The sequence below is a fragment of the Aotus nancymaae genome, unplaced genomic scaffold (assembly GCF_030222135.1).
Source record: "Aotus nancymaae isolate 86718 unplaced genomic scaffold, 86718_ANA_hifiasm-v0.15.2.pri h1tg000008l, whole genome shotgun sequence".
Taxonomy (NCBI): Eukaryota; Metazoa; Chordata; class Mammalia; order Primates; family Aotidae; genus Aotus; species Aotus nancymaae.
Genome location: NW_026988419.1, coordinates 46,274,547 through 46,298,860, shown reverse-complemented (window position 1 = coordinate 46,298,860; position 24,314 = coordinate 46,274,547). Strand labels below are relative to the sequence as shown.

The following is a 24,314-nucleotide window of genomic DNA, read 5'->3' as shown; positions in this document are numbered from 1 at the left end:
CTACAGTAATCAAAACAGCATGGTACTGGTACCAAAACAGAGATATAGACCAATGGAACAGAACAGAGGCGTCGGAGGCAACACAACATATCTACAACCACCCGATCTTTGACAAACCTGATAAAAACAAGCAATGGGGAAAGGATTCCCTGTTCAATAAGTGGTGTTGGGAAAACTGGCTAGCCATATGCAGAAAGCAGAAACTGGACCCCTTCCTGACACCTTACACTAAAATTGACTCCAGATGGATTAAAGACTTAAACATAAGACCTAACACCATAAAATCACTAGAAGGAAACCTAGGCAAAACCATTCAGGACATAGGCGTAGGCAAGGACTTCATGACCAAAACACCAAAAGCATTGGCAACAAAAGCCAAAATAGACAAATGGGACCTAATCAAACTCCACAGCTTCTGCACAGCAAAAGAAACAGTCAATAGAGTGAATCGGCAACCAACAGAATGGGAAAAAATTTTTGCAGCCTACCCATCTGACAAAGGGCTGATATCCAGAATTTACAACGAGCTAAAAAAGATTTACAAGAAAAAAACAAACAAGCCCATTCAAAAGTGGGCGAAGGATATGAACAGATACTTTACAAAAGAAGACATACATGAGGCCAACAAACATATGAAAAAATGCTCATCATCACTGGCCATTAGAGAAATGCAAATCAAAACTACATTGAGATACCATCTCACACCAGTTAGAATGGCAATCATTAAAAAATCTGGAGACAACAGATGCTGGAGAGGATGTGGAGAAATAGGAACACTTTTACACTGTTGGTGGGAGTGTAAATTAGTTCAACCATTGTGGAAAACAGTGTGGCGATTCCTCAAGGACCTAGAAATAGAAATTCCATTTGACCCAGCAATCCCATTACTGGGCATATATCCAAAGGATTATAAATCATTCTACTATAAGGACACATGCACACGAATGTTCATAGCAGCACAGTTTACAATAGCAAAGACCTGGAACCAACCCAAATGCCCATCGATGATAGAATGGACAGGAAAAATGTGGCACATAATACACCATGGAATATTATGCAGCCATTAAAAACGAGGAGTTTGCGTCCTTTGTAGGGACATGGATGAACCTGGAAACCATCATTCTCAGCAAACTGACACAAGAACACAAAATCAAACACCACATGTTCTCACTCATAGGCGGGTGTTGAACAAGGAGGACATATGGACACAGGGAGGGGAGCACTATACATGGGGGTCTGTTGTGGGGGAGTGGGGGGGGACAGCGGGGGGGTGGGGAATTGGGGAGGGAGAGCATGGGGAGAAATGCCAGATATGGGTGAAGGGGAGGAAGGCAGCAAATCACACTGCCACGTATGCACCTATGCAACAACCTTGCATGTTTTTCACATGTACCCCAAAACCTAAAATGCAATAAAATAAAAAAAAAAAAAAAAAAAAAAAAAAAAATATTTGTCTTTTCTAATTTTTATATTTTGATAATTTCATATTTCATTTTGTAAATGAATAATCATAATATATGTGCCATTTTCTAGTATTCATAATACAGAACTTATAACCATACTTCTGTGTTTATATTCTTTACATTTTTTATTTTTAATGAATGTACAATATTGTGTTGATTAATAATTTAATAATGACCATCTGCAACCTCTTGATGATGTCTGCCATTCAGTATTATACTTTCTTTGAACGTTAATTGTTACTTGTCCCTTTATATTATGTACTTTCATATATGGGTTAATGTTATTTTCTGTTTATAGTTTTAGAATTTTTTATAAATCTTTTATTATTATTGTTATCACTACTTTTGATTAATTTTTCAAACTTCCAAGCCAATCTCTTTAATGCCAGTACCCTCTTAAAACTAGCTAATCAAGTAGGCTCTTTTGAAACCCCTTGGAGGGCCAAAATAACTGCAGTAATATTTGACTTCCTTTTTTTCCCCACCTATTCTCATTCTGCATTGTTTGAAATATTTTTTTTTTTTTTGTCTCCTCTGTGTCCTACATTGTTCCATCAGTGTGACATTATTAACTTTTAGGTATATTTCTTTTTGCATTCTTAGCTTTGTTATTCACTCTTGTTTCTATGTTAATTACTTATCCACCATTATTATAACTTCCTTTTCTCTAAAATGGATCCTTCTTTTCATTGGTTATATTATAAACTCTTCTATATACTCTCTTTTTGCTGTCAAATAGAAATATAAAATTTTAATTGTAATTTTAAATTTGTAATTTTTAATTTGCTGGTTAGCAGCATTTTTTTAATTGCATTTTAGGTTTTGGGGTACATGTGAAGAACATGCAAGATTGTTGCATAGGTACACACATGGCAGTGTGATTTACTGCCTTCCTCCTCATCACCTATATCTGGCATTTCTCCCCATGCTATCTCTCCCCAACTCCCCACCCCGCACCGTCCCTCCCCTATTTCCCCCCAACAGACCCCATTGTGTGATACTCCCCTCCCTGTGTCCATGTGTTCTCATTGTTCAACACCCACCTATGAATGAGAACATGCAGTATTTCATTTTCTGTTCTTGTGTCAGTTTGCTGAGAATGATGGTTTCCAGGTTCATCCATGTCCCTACAAAGGACACGAACTCATCGTTTTTGATGGCTGCATAATATTCCATGGTGTATATGTGCCACATTTTCCCTGTCCAGTTTATCATTGATGGGCATTTGGGTTGGTTCCAACTGTGCTGCAATGAACATTCGTGTAGCAGCATTTTTTTTAAAAGATAGAAAATTTATAGGTGAAATTAATCTTCAAATTATATCTGTATTACTTTACTAGGGCTGTCATGACAGAGTACCACAGACAGCGGGGGCTTAAACAACAGAAATTTATTCTCTCCTAGTTTTGGAGGCTAGAAGTCTGAGATCAAGAGTCAGCAGGGCTAATTTCTTCTGTGGCCTCTCTTCTTGGCTTGTAGATAGTCACCAGTCACCTTCCTGTGTCTTCACATGGTCTTCCTTTTGTGCGTGTGTCTGTGTCCTAATCTCTTTTTAAGCACCAGTCATTGGATTAGGGCCTAACCTAGAGATGTTTTAACCTACTAACCTCTTGAAAGACAATATCACCAAATACAGTTCCATACTGAGACATTGGGGATTAAAGTTTCAACATATCCGTTTTGTGGGGGACACAGTTCAGCCCTTGACAATATCTAAAATATTGTCATTTTTACATGGAATCGCTTAAAAATTATTATTTTGCACTTTATTTCTTACTGGCTTCAAAATCCATTATATACTTTTAGCATATCAAAATTCAAATACTTAGGTTTTATTAGAAATTTTTTTGTATTTAGAATTCATGTAATTCACAGCTGAAAAAGTATTCAAATACTTAAGTTGTTCTAAACATACTAAAAGTTTTGCAGTAAGAGAATTAAGCACCAGCTTTTAACATAATTAAATTAATTAAAATTAAATAAAATTTAAAAATCAGTTCATCAGTCACACTAAGCCCACTTCCAGTGCTCAGAAGCCACATGAGACTTGCCAGTGGCTACTAGATTAGGCAGTGCAGCTCTAGCATTTCCTTTTCTTCACCCTAATCCTTTGGTATTAGAGATTTAGTGTTTTCTGCAGAAAGAGTTGGGGTTTTTTTCCCTTATTTTTTTCATTCAAATACATTTTAAGTAATTTTTTTTTTTTTTGAGATGCAGTATTGCTCTGTTGCCAGGCTGGGGTGCAATGGCCCGATCTCAGCTCACTGCAACCTCTGCTTCCCGGGTTCAAGCAATTCCCCTATCTCAGCCTCCCAAGTAGCTGGGACTGTAGGCACACACCACCACACTTGGCTAATTTTTTTGTATTTTAGTAGAGAAGGGGTTTCACCATGTTGGCCAGGATGATCTTGATCTCCTGACCTTGTGATCCACTCACCTTGGCCTCCCAAAGTGCTGGGATTGCAGGTGTGAGCCACTGTGCCCAGCCTCAAATACATACTAAGTTCTTACTTTGTGCAAGATATAACATATATAACTGTAGAGATTTGGTTGTCTGAGCATGGAAGACACTGCTTTTCCATTTCTGAAACTATCTTTCATGACAGCATATTTTAATACTATGACTACTTCAATGCCAGCTAAGTCCCCCTAAAGAGTGATGTTAACCAAATATCACTATATTACAGTTTTATTAATATTTTATACATATGTCTCATTGGAAACCTAAGATAGTCACCTAACATTCTAACTGGAATGTTATATACATACCTTATCACTAGTTAACTTGTTATTTGCAAAATCCACACTTTCTTCCTGATCTAATCAAGCCTTGATTTATATTTGGCATGATGGTAAAGAATCACCATAAAGTTCTTCTAATAGTCCTTTTTTTAAAAAGGCTTATAGCAACTGCTTATACCTAGGTAATTGAATTAATCCACATATATTTTTGTGTTTTCTTCAAATTAAAATGACAGTTAAGAATCTCTGTTATAGGGCTGGGTGCAGTGGCTTATGCCTGTAATCCCAGCACTTTGGGAGGCTGAGGCGGGTGGACCATCTGAGGTCAGGAGTTCGAGATCAACCCATCTCTACTAACAAAACACAAATATTAGCCAGGTGTGGTGGTGTGCGCCTGTAATCCCAGGTACTCAGGAGCCTGAGGCAGGAGAATCGCTTGAACCCAGGAGGCAGAGGTTGCAGTGATCCCCTCAAAAAAACAAAGAATCTCTGTTGTATAATTCTATTCCAGACATTCCTTGTGACTTGGAAGTGTACAGTCATCATCCTTTTTTTTTTTTTTTTTAAAAAGGACTCTTTTTTTTTCTTTAAATCCTTTTCTCTTTTCTTTTTATCTGCTACAGTGCTTGAAGTCCTTTGGATGTGAACAATAGACAAAGCAGAAATGGCCTCATCTTTTTTTTTCCATTCTTAATTTTTATGTTTCTTCTTTCACATCCTACCCAGCTCCTCTGCTTTTTCCCATTGTTTCTCTTTCGGGTTTTTTTCCTTTTGCTGTAGCTGGAACATTCTCCTGGCTAGATCTGGAGGGGAAAAAAGTTCAGGTCTTTGCTCTTGTCACTTACCCTGATCGACTATAATGCTTCAAGTTCCTTTTCCTTCATCTTTTTCCAAATCACCATGCAATGCTGGACTCATTTTATCCTGTTTCCTTTCCCCTGTGGTCTATCTGCCTGTCTGAATTGCTGCTGAATATCTCCAGCTCCTTATTCTTTTATCCTCTGCAGCCCTATTTCCATGATACTGGTAGAGGCACAGTCTGTAATGAGAGACTCTGGAAGGGAGTCTATTTTGCCCAACATGTCACAACTTAGGTGGCAGCAGAGTAAAAATGAACCCTCATTTATTGACTATTACTTTCTCTTCTACACCAGTCTTCATTCTAAAATGGCAACAGCTTAATTTGAGATAGAACTGAAAGGATCCAAGAAACCGTATTATATCCCATGAATCTTTATGTTCTTTCTCATTCTTGACTGGCTACACTGACCTGTTTAAAAATAAGTGGCCATGGTCTCTTTTGCATTCATGTATATAAACAAGCTGATGAGTATATGAAAATATATACATGTGTACATATATGTATAACCACATAGATATTGATATACACTGCTTATACAACCTGCATTGGTATTTTTCATGTAGAAAAATAAAATGCTTTTTTCTAGGCTCACATTCTACTTGACTGTGGTGAAGACAATGTCTGTAAACCAAAACTGGAAGTTTCTGTAGATAGGTAAGTTTTGCTTGAAATAATAAATAATATAATAAGAAATTTAAATGGAAGGGCACATTTTTCTATGCAAAGGACTAACATGTTTTAATAAGAATTAGTTATACTGGAGGGTATTGCATGATTTTCTATAATACTGAAACTATCAATATTGCCCTTCTAAAGAAAGTACCCACTGTGTTTTCACTAGTTGCCCAGGTTGATGGTTATTACCATTCAACTTTGGGTAATATCACAAAGCAATATTGTATCATTTTAAGGATACACTTCATTGTAAACATACTTTTAATTCAAGGGATATCCTTACCATTTTGTAGATATATAAATGTTAAAGAATATTGTGAGAATTATGACAGGTGATTAATTTAGCTTTTAGAAAAATATTGGGGAATTGCAAAGTTCATACAACTCATTTCAGTAGCAGATATGGATGATAGTGATATATTAGTGGTATCAACGTTTATTTTTACTGAGAGAAGCATTGGATTTGCAGCCAGTGTGCTATTTTCTGTTTTCTATCAAGCTGTGAATTAGTCTTAAAATATCTTGAGACACTGTTGAACATGTTGGTGCTGTGTATTTATCTCTTGTTTCTTTGAACAGTCATACTCTCCCATGTAGTCTTTTTCCTCAGTCTGGGTTTGTATTAACTTGTAGTGATCAAAAGAAGATCTATATTGGGGATGACAACCCTCTGACATTGATTGTTAAGGCTCAGAATCAAGGAGAAGGTGCCTATGAAGCTGAGCTCATCGTTTCCATTCCACTGCAGGCTGATTTCATCGGGGTTGTCCGAAACAGTGAAGTAAGCAGACTGCCTCTTTAAAAATCGAAATACAGTGACAGATCTCATTAACATTAATGAGCTCCTCTCCCATTTAGTGAAGCACAAGCTTAGCTATTCTACCTAAGGCTAAATTGCTAGACAATGGAGTGTCTATCTTACATAATTCCTTTTAAGCCTAATACTTTGCATAATGCACTGATATGACATTTTTAGAATTGCAAGCTAAGTGCCTGGAAACGAGGTTAGATAGATAAAGTGTCTAAGCCTGTCCATCAAATTACTTGTCAGAGGCAGTATGGTTATGTATCGCAGTCCTCTGGGGATCTTTCAGAAATACTTCCACATTTCCATGTGGCGGTTGTACCCAGTTCTGGCTTTTCCCTTACCTCCTGGTTTGCTCATAGATTTATTTGCTTAGTACAACAAGAAACTGAAATATCCAACTACATGATGTTTTACTTCCTTTTATATCCTTTTTGTCTATCAAAGGCCTTAGCAAGACTTTCCTGTGCATTTAAGACAGAAAACCAAACTCGCCAGGTGGTATGTGACCTTGGAAACCCAATGAAGGCTGGAACTCAAGTAAGACAATTTAATTAAACACATTTTTCTCCCCAGCAAATAAAAGAGCATATTGTTCTCTGGGCTCATGTAATTTTTAAAAATAAACACTTCAAAACAATGTCATTAAATTGGTTTTGATTTAACAGTAAAATGATTAGCAGAGTTTTGCTTAGTTTTAACTAAGATACAAAAACCATCGGTTGTGAAAGAAGAAACCATCTATTTCTTCTTTCCTGGCCTATGAACACAGCACACACTTTGGTTGTTAGCTTCCTTTTATCAAATCATTGTACCCAGTTACTAGACTTTCACTGTATCAACAAACATTTACTTTGTCATTTTTTAGAAAAGTGTTTAGTATTATAAGGAGGTATAATTATAATTAATAATTGTTGTTAAATAGGCTCTCTTATGGATTGACCCAGGTATCTTAAGTAAAATAGATTTGATAGAAAATCAGATTGCAACTGCTTTTTACACCTCCTTCGCTTTGGTAAATGGATGAGAAGGTTGTTTAAACTAAGGACTGAAATAATAATTTCTCTATTTTACACTGATACCTTAATGGATCCTCAGAAGCCACTCTGGCAACTACCAAGACTGTCAATCTTAGGTGAGCTAGATTGTACACAGGCCCCCGACTCCCACCCCCAGAGGATAAAAGTGAAGGTTAGTTGAATCAGGCTTCCTTTCAGATGATGGAGCAGGGCGTCCAGGAGCTTGAAAAGAAGCACCCAACGGCTCACTTTCTGTATGCTCTAAAAAGTAAACAAAATATACCTTATAGAATTCCTACTAGCAAGGACAAAGTGGCAGTATATTGCTGTGTGACTTTTTCAATAGAATTTATTTAATGACATATTGATATTGGTACTTTGAAGATCTGTAGTAATATAGGTCTAAATATTTCATGTTTCTTTAGTATGTTTTCTATTACAAGTCATTATTATTTCTAGATGTATGATATCTTAGGGAAGAGAACGTGAACAAATTACCCTAAGTTCAATTTTTCATGTTTTCAATGTTTTATTAACAATTAGCATGCCTTTTATTTTCTCATATTCTTATTCTCTGTAGCTTTCTGGTTATTACATGGTGTCTGTTTATTCCAAGTAGCCAGCTTCAGGCTTTGTGGAGTGGGAGGCAGTACCCAAGAAATACTGTTTTTACATGTCATTTATATGATCCCCAAGACACCTTCGTTTTTGTACCTGGTGGTTCATTTGTTTTATTTAAAGTCTACCAATTTTCTGCCTGTAGGAGTTAGGATATTTGGTGTTGGGAGTATTACGAGAGGTGTGTAGAGAAATTCTGGTTGTGGCCCTACTCATGTCTTCCTTAGACAGGTTCTCTTTCTGTAGTAAACCATCCATTTCTTTTTTCCTGGCCTTTGAACACAGCACACACTTTGGATGTTAGCTTCCTGTTATCAAATCATTGTACCCCGTTACTAGACTTTCGCTGTATCAAAAAACATTTACTTTTCCATTGTTTAGGAAAATGTTTAGTATTATGAGGTATAATTATGATTAATAATTGTTGTTAAATAGGCTGTCTTATGGATTGGCCCAGGTATCTTAAGTAAAATAGATTTGATAGAAAATCAGATTTAATTATCTTTGTTCAGTTTTACTGTAAGCTCAGAAAAACCCCATTTTAGAGCATTATTTTTTAATTAGACATTGGATTTGAAATTTTGCTAATTAGACATTGACTAACATTACTATCTTTTACTGTCTCCTTCAGCTCTTAGCTGGTCTTCGTTTCAGTGTGCACCAGCAGTCAGAGATGGATACTTCTGTGAAATTTGACTTACAAATCCAAAGGTGTGAAAACAACTTGTATTCACTTATAACTGTTGAATAACTATTTGTTGTAAATATACTATGTCATGTACTTCAAATATAGAATAGTACAGATTAAAATTTATTGCTTGATTATAGCATTTTAAAATCAGTATTTACATTGTAAGAAGAATTTTATTGTCAGGTTTGAGTTTGTAAAACAAAATTTTAAATCCAGAAATAAAACATTCATCTTCTTGGAATTAAATGTTAATGAAAATAATTATTTTGAGGTATAAGCTTTACATTTGTTTCTTCTGTTGTGTTAATTTTTAGTTTCACTGGGTTTGTCTTTGTATGTTTTTGGTGTTATGTGTAATTCATTCAGTTCTGAGTATTTTTTTTTCTTTTTCAGCTCAAATCTTTTTGATAGAGTAAGCCCAGTTGTATCTCACCAAGTTGACCTTGCTGTTTTAGCTGCAGTTGAGATAAGAGGGTCAGTATGAATACTTAGTCGAGTATCTCATTGTCACGATTGCTTTTTAAAGGTAACCATCAGGACTTAGCGTCTTCTGAACAGTAGACACTACACGTTTAGTGGTGGTTTTACTGGGGTATTAGCTTCTGTAGAAATAAAATCCTTGGTGTATTCAAAACCCCCAATACTGGGTGATCCTCAAAATGAACAAGACATAGCAACAACATGCACAGAGTAAGTTTATTGAACTTTTACACAAATTATCAATTCACCTGTTATGTGTATATTTCTTAAGAGCAGTTTTTGTGCATGTGTGTGTTCATTAGTTTTCTTTTAAACTATTTTTTTAAATTAGATCCAATTTTATTCATTTGAGTAATAAATAGAGGGTACTTTTGAAAATGAACTGACTATATCATTTCGATATTCATGGTAGGTTTTCTTTGGTCATTGTTTAGAGTCTCGAGTCCTGATCATATCTTTCTTCCAATTCCAAACTGGGAGCACAAAGAGAACCCTGAGACTGAAGAAGACGTTGGGCCAGTTGTTCAGCACATCTATGAGGTTTGCAGTTGTTGGATTTTACCCAAACCTAGTGAGCGAGCCAACAAAGAGAGGAACAACTAAGCTATTTTTACAAAAACAATTCTATGTAATTTTTATGTAAACTCTGCATTGGTTAAGTATGTGTCAGAGATTTCTTTGAGTATTTTCCCTATTGATAAGTTCATTTTTATTTGACAAATAGCTTTGTTTAAAGAAAGCGGTTTATATAATTTGTTATTTAAATCAATTAGTTCTACTTGCACAAAAGAAATAAATTATTGGTACTTTGTCTTGGGCATTTTATAGTTCTGGCTAAAATTTGAAAATACCTATGGCAAATAATCAAAACTGAATTTCTATAGGAAGAAAATTTTTTGTCATCTTTCATTAATAACTTTTTAACATTTTCCCCTTTTGTTTATGTATTTATATATATTTTTTGAGGTGGAGTCTTGCTCTTTCGCCCAGGCTGGAGTGCAGTGGCGTGATCTCGGCTCACTGCAACCTCCACCTCCCAGGTTCAAGCGATTCTCTTGCTTCAGCTTCCCGAGTAACTGGGATTACAGGAATGCGCCACCATGCCCGGCTAATTTTTGTATTTTTAGTAGAGACAGGGTTTCACCGACGGGGTTTCACCATGTTGGCCAGGCTGATCACGAACTCCTGACCTCAAGGGATCCGCCCGCCTCGACCTCCCAAAGTGCTGGGATTACAGGCATGAGCCACCTCCCCCAGCCTTGTTTATATTTTTATCATGACACACTACTCCATGTTAGAGACAAATGTTGAGTTTGATCATTTTTGCATAAAAATGATCATATTGCAATTAAATTATAGGTTAACTGTGGAAACCGTGCTATTATTTAAAACCTGTTGCTAACATGATTTCTAAAGCTGATGTAGGGGAATGATTATAGTATAGATTTTTGCCCAAGGTGTAGATACATTTTCTTTTATCTCCTTAGCTGAGAAACAATGGTCCAAGTTCATTCAGCAAGGCAATGCTCCATCTCCAGTGGCCTTACAAATATAACAATAACACTCTGTTGTATATCCTTCATTATGATATTGATGGGCCAATGAACTGCACTTCAGATATGGAAATCAACCCTTTGAGAATTAAGGTAATGTTCTTAGTAGCAGCTCTTCATTATAATGATATTTTATTGCCTTCTTTCTAAACCTATAAAAGAAATTCATAAAATAAAACCAACTCTGCAAAAAACGTTTTAGTTCATAAGCAGTACACTCTGGATAAGATTATTTATGTAATGGGTAAGAATTAATTCTTGATGTCCTAGTGAACCATATCTTCATGGAGTGCTTAGTGAGCCTCATGAGATATCTTTCAGTGATTCAGTTTGACCTTGGCTCCATCACAGTGTGGTTTGTTCAGGGTATAATATCACATCAAAGGTGTTTTGTTGTTAAAATTTCTACCTTCAGGATAAGCTATACCATTTTACTCATGATTCTTTTGACTTACATGACTCAGACTAATGTCATTTTATAGAATTATATATGCTTTTGGATATTGTCATCACCATCACAGATTTGCACAAGAAACTATTATACAATATGGTCCAAGGAAAGGTAAAAAAATAATAATAATAAAGAAAATTAAAAATATACCCGTGATTGACATCACAGATGTACTGTGGAATTTCAGGCTGTTTGTTTGTGTTTCGTCAGTTTCCACTCTAGCTAAGCAAGGGCTGAAAACAATGGCTAGGGAGAGCTAACTTTTTTGGTACATATTAAAGACTCTAATAATTTATTTTTTGTTCTTACTATTCACCATATATTGAGTGGTAAATATTCTGTCATACTAAATTTTCATTCACTATTTTTTAATCATATGTAAGAGTTTGTATCAAAATGCTGATGTAAAATGTTCTTCATTATCATTTATCACCATTTTATTCATGTGATTGCATTAGATCTCATCTTTGCAAACAGCTGAAAAGAATGAAACAGTTGCTGGGCAAGGTGAGCGGGACCATCACATCACTAAGCGGGATCTTGCCCTCAATGAAGAAGATATTCACACTTTGGTAAGTGCCATTTCAAGTATGTGCACTATAAACATTTAAAAATAAGTGATTATAGGACTGACGCCAAAGAACATTTCAAAAATAACAACAGCTGTGCTTGAACAACTACATTTATTTTTATACCATGCATTCCACTTACTTTCCTTTTTGCTAGTCAGATTAATGCCATATTTTCTTCAAATGATTTATTTTGTAGATGGCTATTAAAACTAGTTTATGTCCCAACCTAATTTTCCTACTCCATTCTTTAACTGTCTTCTTTCTTGACCTTCTCCAAATCTTTGAGGCGTTGTGTACAATTCTAAAAAATCCAGACGGTCCCAACAAAAATACACTGGAATAATAATTAGCATTTGATTAACCTTTGTTGACTTAGCCTATATAACGGCTATAATGTTTTAAAGATGATTGTTGTTTAACTTATTTTTCTTTTAATTAACAAATCTCTAAATCTCTAGTAGAGAACCTGGCATAGCGTTTTTTTGTTTGTTTTTTGAGACAGTCTTGCTTTGTCACCCAGGCAGGAGTGCAATGAGACAAACACAGCTCACTGATGCCTCGACCTCCCAGGCTCAAGCAATCCGCCTGACTCAATCCCCCAAGTAGCTGGGACTACAAGCACCCAGCGCCATGCCCAGATAATTTTTGTATTTTTTGTTGAGATTAGGTTTCACTATTTTCTCCAGGATGGTCTCATACTCCTGAGCTCAAGCGATCTGCCCATCTCGGCCTCCTGAAGTGCTGGGATGACAGGCATGAACCACCATGCCCGGCACTGTTACAGTGTTTATGTTCAATAGTGATCACTAGTGACTTTTACTTTGTGAAATTCTGTGGTTCTTGTTAGTCCTTATCCGGTTCAAGTGCTTAGTGACTTTGGTTCACTTAATCACTTCCTCCTATTGACTCTCATGGCTGTAAATACAATCTGGTGTAGATGCCTTTGATTTATATTTTCAGTCTGATCTTCAGCACCGAACTTCAGATTCCAACATCCAACTGCTTACTAGAAACTCCTTTTAAATATCTAATAGGAATCTCAAACTTAATTCTAAACATAAACCCTTGGGTTTTCCCAAGTCTGCTCTTTCCATAATGTTTTTAGTTGATTTTAGTAAATATCAACTTCATTCTCTGTCTAAAACCTGGACCCCATGCTTAACTCCTTTCTTTCTCTCAAATCTCACATCTTGTACTTCAGCAAATTCTGTTGATATTTACTTTCAAAATGCCCAGAATCTGGCTCCTTCTCAACAGTTTCATCACTGACACAACCTAACCCAGTCTGCTTTCCCTTCTCAATGGGACTATTGTCAAACCCCTGGTTGGCCTTTGTGTTTCTGCCTTTCTCCTTGCTGTACTTCATATGCCACAGAAGCCACAGTGATCCTTTTAAATATAGGTCAGGTTGTGTCACTCAGTGCCTTCCCATCTAATTCAATGAGAAAGCAAGAAGCTACAATGACCTTTAAGCCCAACATTGACAGGCCCTTCCTGCCTCTCTGCCTACATGTCCTCTCCTTACTATTCTGTTTCTCAAAATTTCTACCTTGCTTTTCATTGAACAGGTAGCCCCAAGCATATTTCATCCATGCTTTGAAAATTGCTCTTCCATCTTCCTGGAATTCTTTGTCCAGATATCCTTGTGGCTTATTTTCCCATATCCATCTGATGTCCTTAAAAGTAAAATTGTATCAGAGAACTTCCCTGACCAACCCCTGTGAAATAGAAACTGCTTTCTACCTCCCAACCCCACTTTTGATCCTGCACTTCTTTCCTCCCTAAGAATCTGTTTTTTTTTTTGAGACAAAATTTATATAAAATTGATCATTTTAATGATTTTAAAGTGTATAATTTAGCGTTTTTTAGTATGATCACAACATTGAACCACCATTATCGCTATAATTGTAAACATTTTTGTCACCCCAAAAAGAAATGCTGTCCCCATTATGCAGTTTATCCACTCTCCCCTATCATCAGCCCCTGGTGACCACTAATCTGCATTCCTACTGATTTGCCTATTCTGGACATTTCCTACAAATAGTATCATACACCATGTAGCCTTTGTGTCTAGCTTCTTTCACTTAGCATGTTTTCAAGATCTACGTTGCAGTGTGCCTTAATACGTCATTTTCATGGCTGAATAATACTCTGTTGTGTGGACACACCAACCTTTGTTTATCCATTCATCAGTTGATCAACATTTCAGTTATTTTTACTTTTTGTCTATTTTGAATAGTGTTGCTATGAACATTCAAGCGTAAATTTCCATGTAAACATGTTTTTCTGTTTTATTGAGAATAAACATAAGAGTGGAATTGCTGGGTCATATGGAAACTCTATGTTTAACTTTTTGAGGAACTGTCAAACTATTTTCCAAAGTTGCTGCGGCATTTTACAATCCCAACCAGAAATATATGAGGGTCGTATTTTCTCTGCAACTTCGTCAACACTTGTTACTTTCTGTTTTTGTTTGTTTGTTTTTAGATTTTTATAATCATCTTGGTTGGTGTGAAGAGGTAGCTCATTGTGGTTTTGCTATGCATTTCCCTATAGACTGATAACATTTAGTATCTTTCCAATTGTATATCTTTTTCGGACAAATGTCTATTCAAATTTTTTGCCAATTTTTAAATTGGGGTTTTTGCCTTTTATTGTTGAGTTGCAAAGTATTCTTTATATATTCTGGAAACTACCTTCATTAGATATACGATTGCACAGGTTTTGTCTCATTCTATGTGAATTGTTTTTTTACTTTCTTGCTGGTGTCCTTTAATGTACAAAAGTTTTAAAATCCAAAGTCCAATTTATCTGTGTCTTCTTTTGTTGCTTATATTTTTGTTGTCATATTTTTTAAACCATTGCCCAATACAAGGGCATGAAGATTTATACCTGGGCTTTTCGATTTTCTAAGTTTTACACTTACAGCTATTACATTTACATCCCTAATTCATTTTGAGTTAATTTTTGTGTATGGTGTGAGGTGGGGTCCAGACTTATTATTTTGTGTGTGGCTGTCCATTTGTCCAATCATCATTTGTTGAAGAAATTATTCTTTCCCCTTAAATAGTCTTGGCAGTCTTGTTGAAGATGAATTGATCATAAATACATGGGTTTATTTCTGGACATTCAGTTGTATTCAGTTGACCTATATGTATATCTTTAATGTGAGTAACAAATTGTTTTGATTACCATTGCTCTGGAGTTCAGATTTTGAAATAGGAAAATATGAATATGTTTTCTTCCTTTTAAGATTATTTTTGTTATTTAGAGTTCCTTGAAATACCATATGAACTTTAGAATCAGCTTGTTCATTTCTTCAAAGAAGGTAGTTGGAATTTTGGTAGCTATTTTCTTGAGCCTCTCTCAATTTGGGGAATATTGCTCTTAACATTACATATTTCAGTTCATGAACATGGTATGTCTTTCTATTTATTTAGTCTTCAATTTTTTTTTGTCTTTTTTGTTCAACTTTTTCAACAATATTTTGTCATTTTTAGTGCACTTGTATTGCACATCCTTGGTTACATGATTTCTATGTATCCTTTTCAATGCTATTTTATCTATCTATTTATTTGAGAAGGAGTTTTTGCTCTTGTTACCCAGGCTGGAGTGCAATGGCATGATCTCAACTCACTACAACCTCTGCCTTCTGGGCTCAACTGATTCTTCCACCTGAGCCTCCCAAGTAGCTAGGATTACAGGCACCCACCACCATGCCCGGCCAATTTTTTCTATTTTTTGAGTAGAGATGGGGTTTCACCATGTTGGTCAGGCTGGTCTTGAATTCCTGACCTCAGGTGATCCACCTGCCTCAGCCTCCCAAAGTGCTGGGATTACAGGCATGAGCCACCACGCCCAGCCTATTTTTATTTTTTAGAGACAGGGTCTCATTCTGCCACCCACACTGGAGGACAGTGGCAAAGTTACAGCTTACTGCAGCCTCGAAATCCTGGGCTCAAGCAATCCACCTGCCTGAGACTCTGAGGATCTAGGGCTATACATGCACCCACCACGCCTGGTTAATTTTCAGATTTCACTTTTGCAGAGATAGGATCTCACTATGTTGCCTAGGCTAGCCTTGAACTATTAGCCTCAAATGATATTCCCACCTTGTTCTCCCAAAATGTTGGAGTTATAGGTGTGAGCCACTGCTCTTGACTTCAGTGCTGTTTTAAAGGAAATTGTTTTCTTAAATTGTTTTTTGGATTTCTTATTGATAGTGTACTGAAATATGACTCATATGTGCATATTGATCTTTTGTCCTGTACTTTTTCTGTACTTGTTTTTTTAGTGTAGTTTCAATATGGATTATTTAGTGTTTTCTATATGTAAGACCCTGTCATCTGAAAGACATAGCTTTACTTTATCATTTCTAATCTGGATACCTTTTACTTTATTTTTCTTTCTTTTTTTTTTTCTTGAGACAGAGTCTTGCTCTGTCACCCAGGCTGGAGTGCAATGGCATGATCTCAGCTCACTGCAACTTCTGCCTCCCAGGTTCAAATGACTCTCGTGCCTCAGCCTCCCAAGTAGCTGGGATTACAGGTGCCCACCATCATGCCCGACTAATTTTTGTATTTTGAGTAGAGATGGGATTTCACCATGCTGGCCAGGTTTATCTCGAACTTCTGACCTCAAGCGATCTGCCTTTGTCAGCCTCCCAAAGTACTGGGATTACAGCAAGAGCCACTGCACCTGGCCTTAATTTTTCTTACTTAATTGCACTGGCTAGAACCTTCTGTACACTGTTGAGTAGAAATGGCATGAGTTGATATCCTTGTCTATTCCTGACCTTAGGGGAGCAAGAAGTATGAAGTATGATGTTAGCTGTGGGCTTTTTGTTAATGCTCTTTATCCAGTCAAGTAAACTCTTTTCTATTCCTGATCATCACTGAATGGTACCACTACTGGATAGCATTGTTGTGAGGTGTATACATGTGACATGTCTAATACAGTGTGCTCAGCGTATAGAAGGTGGAGAATATTTATTTCTTTTGGCTGCCAACCTTCAAGTTACTGATTAAAACATTAAATGTGTCAGAGGCCATCAGCATATTATTTGATTTCTATAGGCCCTGCATGGAATAACCATTAAAAATTCTGTTTTCTTTTCCACAGAGATGTTGTAATCTGGTTTTTAGATCTTAAAAATGTCACCATGTTTTGGATTTGCCTAAAGAATATTAAGTTCTAGTCACAGAATGAATCTTTTAATATTATGGATCATATCCTTCTATAACAAATCACATTAAAACCAACCCCTTCATTTACAAGGAACTACATGGATGGCAAAAGAAGAAAAAAGAAAAGAAACATACCAACCCCTTCACAATGCAAAGCATTCATAGACTCAACTATTAGCCTGTTTATTTACAAGAGAAAAGAATCTGTATAATCTCTCTGTGGCCATCACACAAAAAGAAAAAAAAAATGGTGAATTTTCTTATAAGAAAAAAATGACCTTTTCCTTATAAGTAAAGGATTTGTTTTGGCAGGGTTGTGGAGTCGCTCAGTGCTTGAAGATTATCTGCCAAGTTGGAAGATTAGACAGAGGAAAGAGTGCAATCTTGTATGTAAAGTCATTACTGTGGACTGAGACCTTTATTAATGTAAGTAGACAGGTGCAGCATTTGGCAAACATACCCAGTTTTTTTCAAAGAAATAAAAAAGGTCTGACATCTGTGAAATCATCTCATTGTTATTTCTATACAGAAAGAAAATCATAATCATTCCTATTCTCTGAAGTCATCTGCTTCATTTAATGTCATAGAGTTTCCTTATAAGAACCTTCCAATTGAGTATATCACCAACTCCACATTGGTAAGTTATTGTTTAGGCAAATGGAATAAATGTACTCAATTCAAATGCTGTACATGTTTTTATTTTGTTCCAAAAAATGACAGCTTAACTCTTTTGATACTTTAATGAAGTTATGTGATAGGATTATAACCTAGTTTAATATTATCATTTTACTCTTCTACCTCAGAATGTTTAAAGCTAGACTTTTTAGTTCAGCATCTTGTCCAGTGTAAGAGATTTCTTAGTATATTCTAAATTATATTGGGGAAATTTTAGGAATTTCCCTTAGCACAGTTAGAAAGTTGGAAATTAACTGCAACAAGTGAGGCATTTTGAAGATATTTAAAGAGTAAAAATGGGATCAGCACATCATAAACTGGATTGAATTATTCAAAAATCATTTCATGCTGGGCGTGGTGCCTCACACCTGTAATCCCAGTACTTTGAGAAGCTGAGATGGGCAGATCACTTGAGGCCAGGAATTCAAGACCAGTGTAGCCAACATGGTGAAACCCCATCTCTACTAAAAATACAGAAAAACTAGCTGGGTGTGGTGGTGCACACCTGTAATCCCAGCTACTGGGGAGACTGAGACATGAGAATCACTTGAACCCGGGAGGTGGAGATTGCAGTGAGCCAAGATTGCAGTGCCCCTGTACTCCAGGCTGGGTTATGTACAGTGTGAGACTCTGTCTAAAAAAAAGAAAAATCATTTTCAGATGCAATCAGGAGTCAGTGTCATTGGGAGTTTGATGTGTGTATGTGCATGCTATTGATACCAAATGTGAAACCACTAAATTATCATATGCAGGAAAAGAATATACTGTGAATTCCATTAAAATAAAATATATTCACTCAAATATTTGTTGATTAAGTCATGGACTGTTTTTAAAACTAAAACCTTTTTTCCTCGATAGGTTACCACTAATGTCACCTGGGGCATTCAGCCAGCGCCCATGCCTGTGCCTGTGTGGGTGATCATTTTAGCAGTTCTAGCAGGATTGCTGTTACTGGCTGTTTTGGTATTTGTAATGTACAGGGTAAGTAACAGACTTAGAGAGAAAGAGGGAGAGAGGGAAAACAGAAGAAAAGGAAAAGGGAAGAAGGAAAAGAAGAATGAAAAGAAGTAAGGGAAGGAAGAAAAGGACCTATAATGATGATACTTGATCAGCATTAATTATTATTTGAGGAAAGATAAATTGTATAAAATACAATTTAAATTTTCTTGGTGGCAATATAGTCACTCAAAAAATAATTTTCATATTCTACACTGATGTTGCAATAATAACCATTTTTCTTCAACTGACAGATGGGCTTTTTTAAACGGGTCCGGCCACCTCAAGAAGAACAAGAAAGGGAACAGCTTCAACCTCATGAAAATGGTGAAGGAAACTCAGAAACTTAACTGCAATTTTTAAGTTATGCTATATCTTGACCCACTAGAATTAGCAACTTTATTTTAGATTTAAACTTTCTTCATGAGGAGTAAAATTCTAAGGTTTTATTCCTGATAGTGCTAATTGGCATTAACCACAAAACGAGAATAATATTTGTAAATCTTCTCCTTATAAATAAGTTCAGACATACATTTGATAACATAGTGACTTGTGTTTTTAGGTATTTAAATAATAAAATTTCAAGGGATAGTTTTTATTCAATGTATATAAGACAGGTAGTGCCTGATTTACTACTTTATATAAAATAGTACCGCCTTCAGTTACTGTTTCTGATTTAGTGTATTGAACTTTATTTGTTGTTGTTATTGTTTTAAAGCAGTCCAGATTTGGACCTTAGCAATCATGTCTTTTGTTTAACTACTTAATGTTAATACATATTACACTACAGTTTACTTTTCGGATACTAAAGACTTTATAACTGCATCAACTTGGTTTTTTTTTTAACACTTACATGGTAGAACTTTAAAAAAAAAAACCACATACCTGATACCATCAAAATTCTTGCTTTAATAACAGAGGTACAATGTTTTGTTTTAATATGAAAATTGGGTAGATGCTATTACATTTTTGTTTATATTAAATCGATGATATCTTATTATATTTTAACTTGTATAATTTTATGTCAAATCCTTCAAGCCAACCTATACTAAAAATTAGTTCCATAATCACAAATGCCTCTTTTGTGTAATTGTTTAATTTCCCCTGAATATTGCAATGCTTAAAGCCATAGGGAGTTGGACATTATTTCCAAAGCATATTTATTCCATTGTTTTAGTCTGGCTATTTACAGTACCAAAAAAAAAAAGCATTTTTATTAAGATACTATGTTTGTAGTTCTTTGAGATAGTTGCTTATGCACATAGTAAGTAATACATTCTTAGAGGAGAGCAGAGGTTTTAGTTAGTATTAATTTATTTTCCCCTATTCATGTATTTTTCCTTATATTTCCAAAACTTACTGAGAATGGGTCAAGATCAATAAGGAATCTTTACAGTTGACAAGAACCTGGACCCCTCACTCCACCCTTATGAGTAATGCTTAGAATAAAAACTCTTAAGGTGACTCACTGATTTACTTCTAGCAATAGCATGATGTTACAGGAATATTACCTCAGTTTAAGCAAAGTAATGTGTAAAATCAGTCTCAGCTATCAGAATAACTTCTAAAAGGTATTTTTACAAGCAGCTCAAGTTATTGAAAACCTTTTAAATCTTTCTTAGATTTGTTAGTATAAATTAATTTTCTAGGATTTTTAATAAAAGCCACATAGGTGGCAAGTTGTAGTTTTATAAGGTTCTATAGAGTGGTGAACCTTCTAGAGGAATATATGTTTTATTCACAGTTCCTCAAGGCCTGGGGATGATGATCAGTTATACCTATTTTTGTGCAATTACATCATGTTGTGTATTAGAAATGGAGAGTTTAATAGCTCTTTAACTGCTGTCCTCATTAGGCAATGATAAATATTTCCCTTAAATAATTGACTATTATGCTGTTTTAAAAATAATTGTAATTTATCTTACCATATCTCGTAATTTCATGCACAAGTGACTGAGCTAATCTTGAGAATATATTCATAAAACAGAAGCTCATTTAGTTGAGGTATTCAGGTTAGGACTGAAGACTGTATATTTCACTTTAGTGAATTTCAAAAGTAATGGGTCTTGGAGTATAGATTTTTATTAGTAGCTTGAAAGAGCTTAATCATATGCAGTAAGTATTTTTATTACCAATAAATTTAAAACTTCTTAAGAAAATGTTTTTATCCTAGGGCCAAGTGTTGCCTGCCACCAGTCATTAAGTTAGTCTATAACAAATTTTACCTTAATAGTTTTACCATGTAGTAACAGTCATTTCTGAAAATATGTTGGATAGAAAGTCACTCTTTGACAAAAGTGTTAGGATTTGTTTTATGCCATCTATTCCTTTTATGGCATCTATCTTGCAAGCAATCTTGGATTGGAGATTGTAAGATGCTGTAATTTAGAAATTAACATGATTTCTTAAATTACCTTTATAAAATAGAGTTTTAAGTAATAGCATAGATTTTCCTTCAAAAAGTGAACATTTATATATCTACAAAAATATGGAGAAGTGTAATTTGAAAGCCTACTTTCTGAAGAAAATGTTGGGATTTTTTTAAATCATAATTAAATATCAAAAAATTATCCTATGAAAACTTTTAATTTCCAAAACATTTGAAATACTACCATATTTGTGATTCATTGAGAATTAAAATCCAGTTTGAAGTGTAAAAGTCTTATAATCTGATTCAGTTTTAGAGAAAACATGAATAAACTAGAGGGTATTAAAAACATGACATTGGTAAGAAATACTGATACTGGCATTGATTTTATATAGATATTTATTTCAAAGTTGATATTTTGAGAAAAATACATGAGTCATTTTTTCTTTTTTTACTTTTATGATTATCACTGTAATTTTTATTCTGAAAGGTTAAACAATTAGTCACATATTATTGCCATCATTCTACCTGTGTTATGACACTACTTATTCATAGTTAATTCCTATTAACACTTATATTTCCATAAAGAAAATTCAAGTATTAGTAAAAAGAGATTTTACTGGCTTAAGAGGGCCATGAAAGATTTTTGTTGGTGAATCATGACCCTAAGAGAGATTTGTGTGATCAAAGTATAGTATCCAATAGATCAGAGATTTTTGTAAAGGCAAACAGAATTTGTAAGTTGGTATATGTTCCTAAGTTGCAAAATGTAATGATTAGCTTGGTGGAGAAGGAGGAGTCATTTTTGGAATACCTGTGTGCAGCCACTACCCATCTCAGTGTCACCTTGTTTGTATTCTTAGATAGCTTGTATATGTAATAGTTTGATAAATAATTTAAACACCTAAAATTTGAAAAAGGTAGGATCAAAAAAGGTGGATGAAATTATTTAATTACTCAGTGTTTCTGAGAGTATCCCTTTCAGTTTATTGGTTGGCTGATTTGAACAACAGAAATATGCAGCATACAATATATGCTTATATTTCACTGTAACTTCTGATAGATAATGAGCTTCTTGGGAGAGGTACTGAATCTTTGATGTTTTTTGTCATTGTTCTCAAGTGCAATATAACAATGTAACCAAATCTAGATAATTTCAAAGTTGTCATTAATTTAGTAAGCCTAATATAAACAAATATTTGTATTATTTTGTTAGCAGGAAAGAGTGATTACATGAGGTTCTTTAACCCTAAATGCTCCATTCTGCATTTTATTTAGGGCTGGAAATGAATTATTCTTTGAAATATCCTAAGGTAACTTGGAAACTTTGTAGTATATCAAATTAATTTGCTACCTAATAACATAGAAAGTAAATATCTTTGTGGTCACCCACATTGGGTGAGACAGAAAATGAATCTGTTCTAAAATTTGTAATTTGCTAACTTGATTTGAGTTAGTGAAAACTGGTACAGTGTTCTGCTTGATTTCCAACATGTAACTTGTGACTGTATAATAAACTGAAGCATATGGTGCCACTTTTGTATATGAGGTTTATCATTTCTATGATGTGTTTATTATTATTATTATTAGAGAGGAAGTCTCGCTCTGTTGCCAGGCTGGAGTGCAGTGACAGGATCTTAGCACACCGCAACCTCTAACTTTCTGGTTCAATCAATTGTCCTGCCTCAGCCTCCCAAGTAGCTGGGATTACAGGCATGTGCCACCACACCCAGCTAATTTTTGTGTTTTTAGCAGAGACAAGGTTTCACCATGTTGGCCAGGATGGTCTTGATCTCCTGACCTCGTGATCCACCTGCCTCCCAAAGTGCTGGGATTACTGGCGTGAGTCACCACACCCAGCCTTTGTTTTTTAATTACATGAACTAGCAATAATATGCTAAAAGGATAACCTCAGAGAGGTAACTTTCTCTAAAACTTCAAATTTTGAATGTCAGTTATTTGAAGAAAAGAAACACAAAAAGAGCAAAATGTACCATGTTAAAATCCATCCTTAGAAAGACAAATATGTATTTCCTTGAAATATAATAATTATTTGATTTCTAAACAGACTTTTCAGCTGTTATTTTTACCTTATCAGATTGCCTTTAAAATGCACATTTACATCTTTCTTTTATAATTTTTAATTATAGTGTCTATATGCAGCTCTAATATAAAAATACCTATTTTTATAAATGAAAAGTACAGAGAAGAAAATGAAGTGTTGAGATGCTTGGGAAATTACACTGAGGTAGCATAATACACCACTGTAAAATCCTATGGAAATAAAATAGAGCAATGCCAGCATCTAGAAGCCCCCTCCTGTCTCTAATCATATCTCACCCTGTCCTGCAAAAGTAACCACTGTCCTTCTAACACTTAGAGTGATATTTCCCTTGGACCAGCAAGTCATAATTACCCCTATCCTGACTGCCATACTTGATACTTTGGCTCTAATTAAGATGTGAAATGTACAGTACCTACACATGGAAGTATTTTGAATGTGAGAATTAGGAAATGGGCAGAGCCTTTCTGTCTTGCCTGAGGATCAAATGAGATTGATGACATAATTTTATTTTTCTGAGACAGGGTCTTGCCATGTTGCCCAGGCTGGTCTCAAATTCCTGAGCTCAAGTGATACTCCTTGGCCTCCCAGAGTGCTGGGATTACAGGCATGAGCCACCATGCTCTGCCTGAAATCATTTTGAAAACTTCAAGCCACTTGGGTTCAAAGCTCTTCCCAGTCACTTACAAATTTACCCTCTGTGGAAGTATCTTACTCCACAGAGGGCAAATTTGTGAGGATTTTGTGAAATGCAAGAAAAGGGGTTATCAAAGACATATGTTAAGTGCTTATCAAATTAGTCTCTTTAATCATTTACTTGATTAGTCCAAGAAGAGAATTTTGAGCCATGGAGTTCTCTTCTCCCAGGTTAATTTTAAACATTTGTCAAACCTTCTAATGGTAATAAATCATTAATGAGTCAAGCCATTAATTAGAGAGTTGTACTAGTCCATTTTCACACTGCTATAAAGAACTGCCTGAAGCCAAGTGATCCCCCACAAAGACCAGCAAGCCGAGACCCACTGACTCGCAGCCAGCACCTGGGACAGTCTAGCTTGGTAGGGGAATGGGCATCGTCCATTACTGAGTTGGTTCT

At 35.4% G+C, this 24,314-nt stretch overlaps 1 protein-coding gene across 1 annotated transcript in view; it reads left to right on the top strand.

Annotated features, from left to right (window-relative positions):
- Window positions 1-22,691, top strand: part of ITGAV (integrin subunit alpha V) — a 98,079-nt gene extending 75,388 nt beyond the window's left edge. The window contains exons 19-30 of the mRNA XM_064373276.1: window positions 5,654-5,721; window positions 6,376-6,523; window positions 6,995-7,087; window positions 8,816-8,895; window positions 9,269-9,349; window positions 9,790-9,895; window positions 10,843-11,001; window positions 11,818-11,931; window positions 17,430-17,543; window positions 17,647-17,754; window positions 18,651-18,773; window positions 19,043-22,691. Of these exons, the coding sequence (XP_064229346.1) occupies window positions 5,654-5,721; window positions 6,376-6,523; window positions 6,995-7,087; window positions 8,816-8,895; window positions 9,269-9,349; window positions 9,790-9,895; window positions 10,843-11,001; window positions 11,818-11,931; window positions 17,430-17,543; window positions 17,647-17,754; window positions 18,651-18,773; window positions 19,043-19,138 (1,290 nt within the window). The 3' untranslated portion in view covers window positions 19,139-22,691. The remainder of the gene's footprint in view (window positions 1-5,653; window positions 5,722-6,375; window positions 6,524-6,994; window positions 7,088-8,815; window positions 8,896-9,268; window positions 9,350-9,789; window positions 9,896-10,842; window positions 11,002-11,817; window positions 11,932-17,429; window positions 17,544-17,646; window positions 17,755-18,650; window positions 18,774-19,042) is intronic.
- Window positions 22,692-24,314: the final 1,623 nt, after the last annotated feature.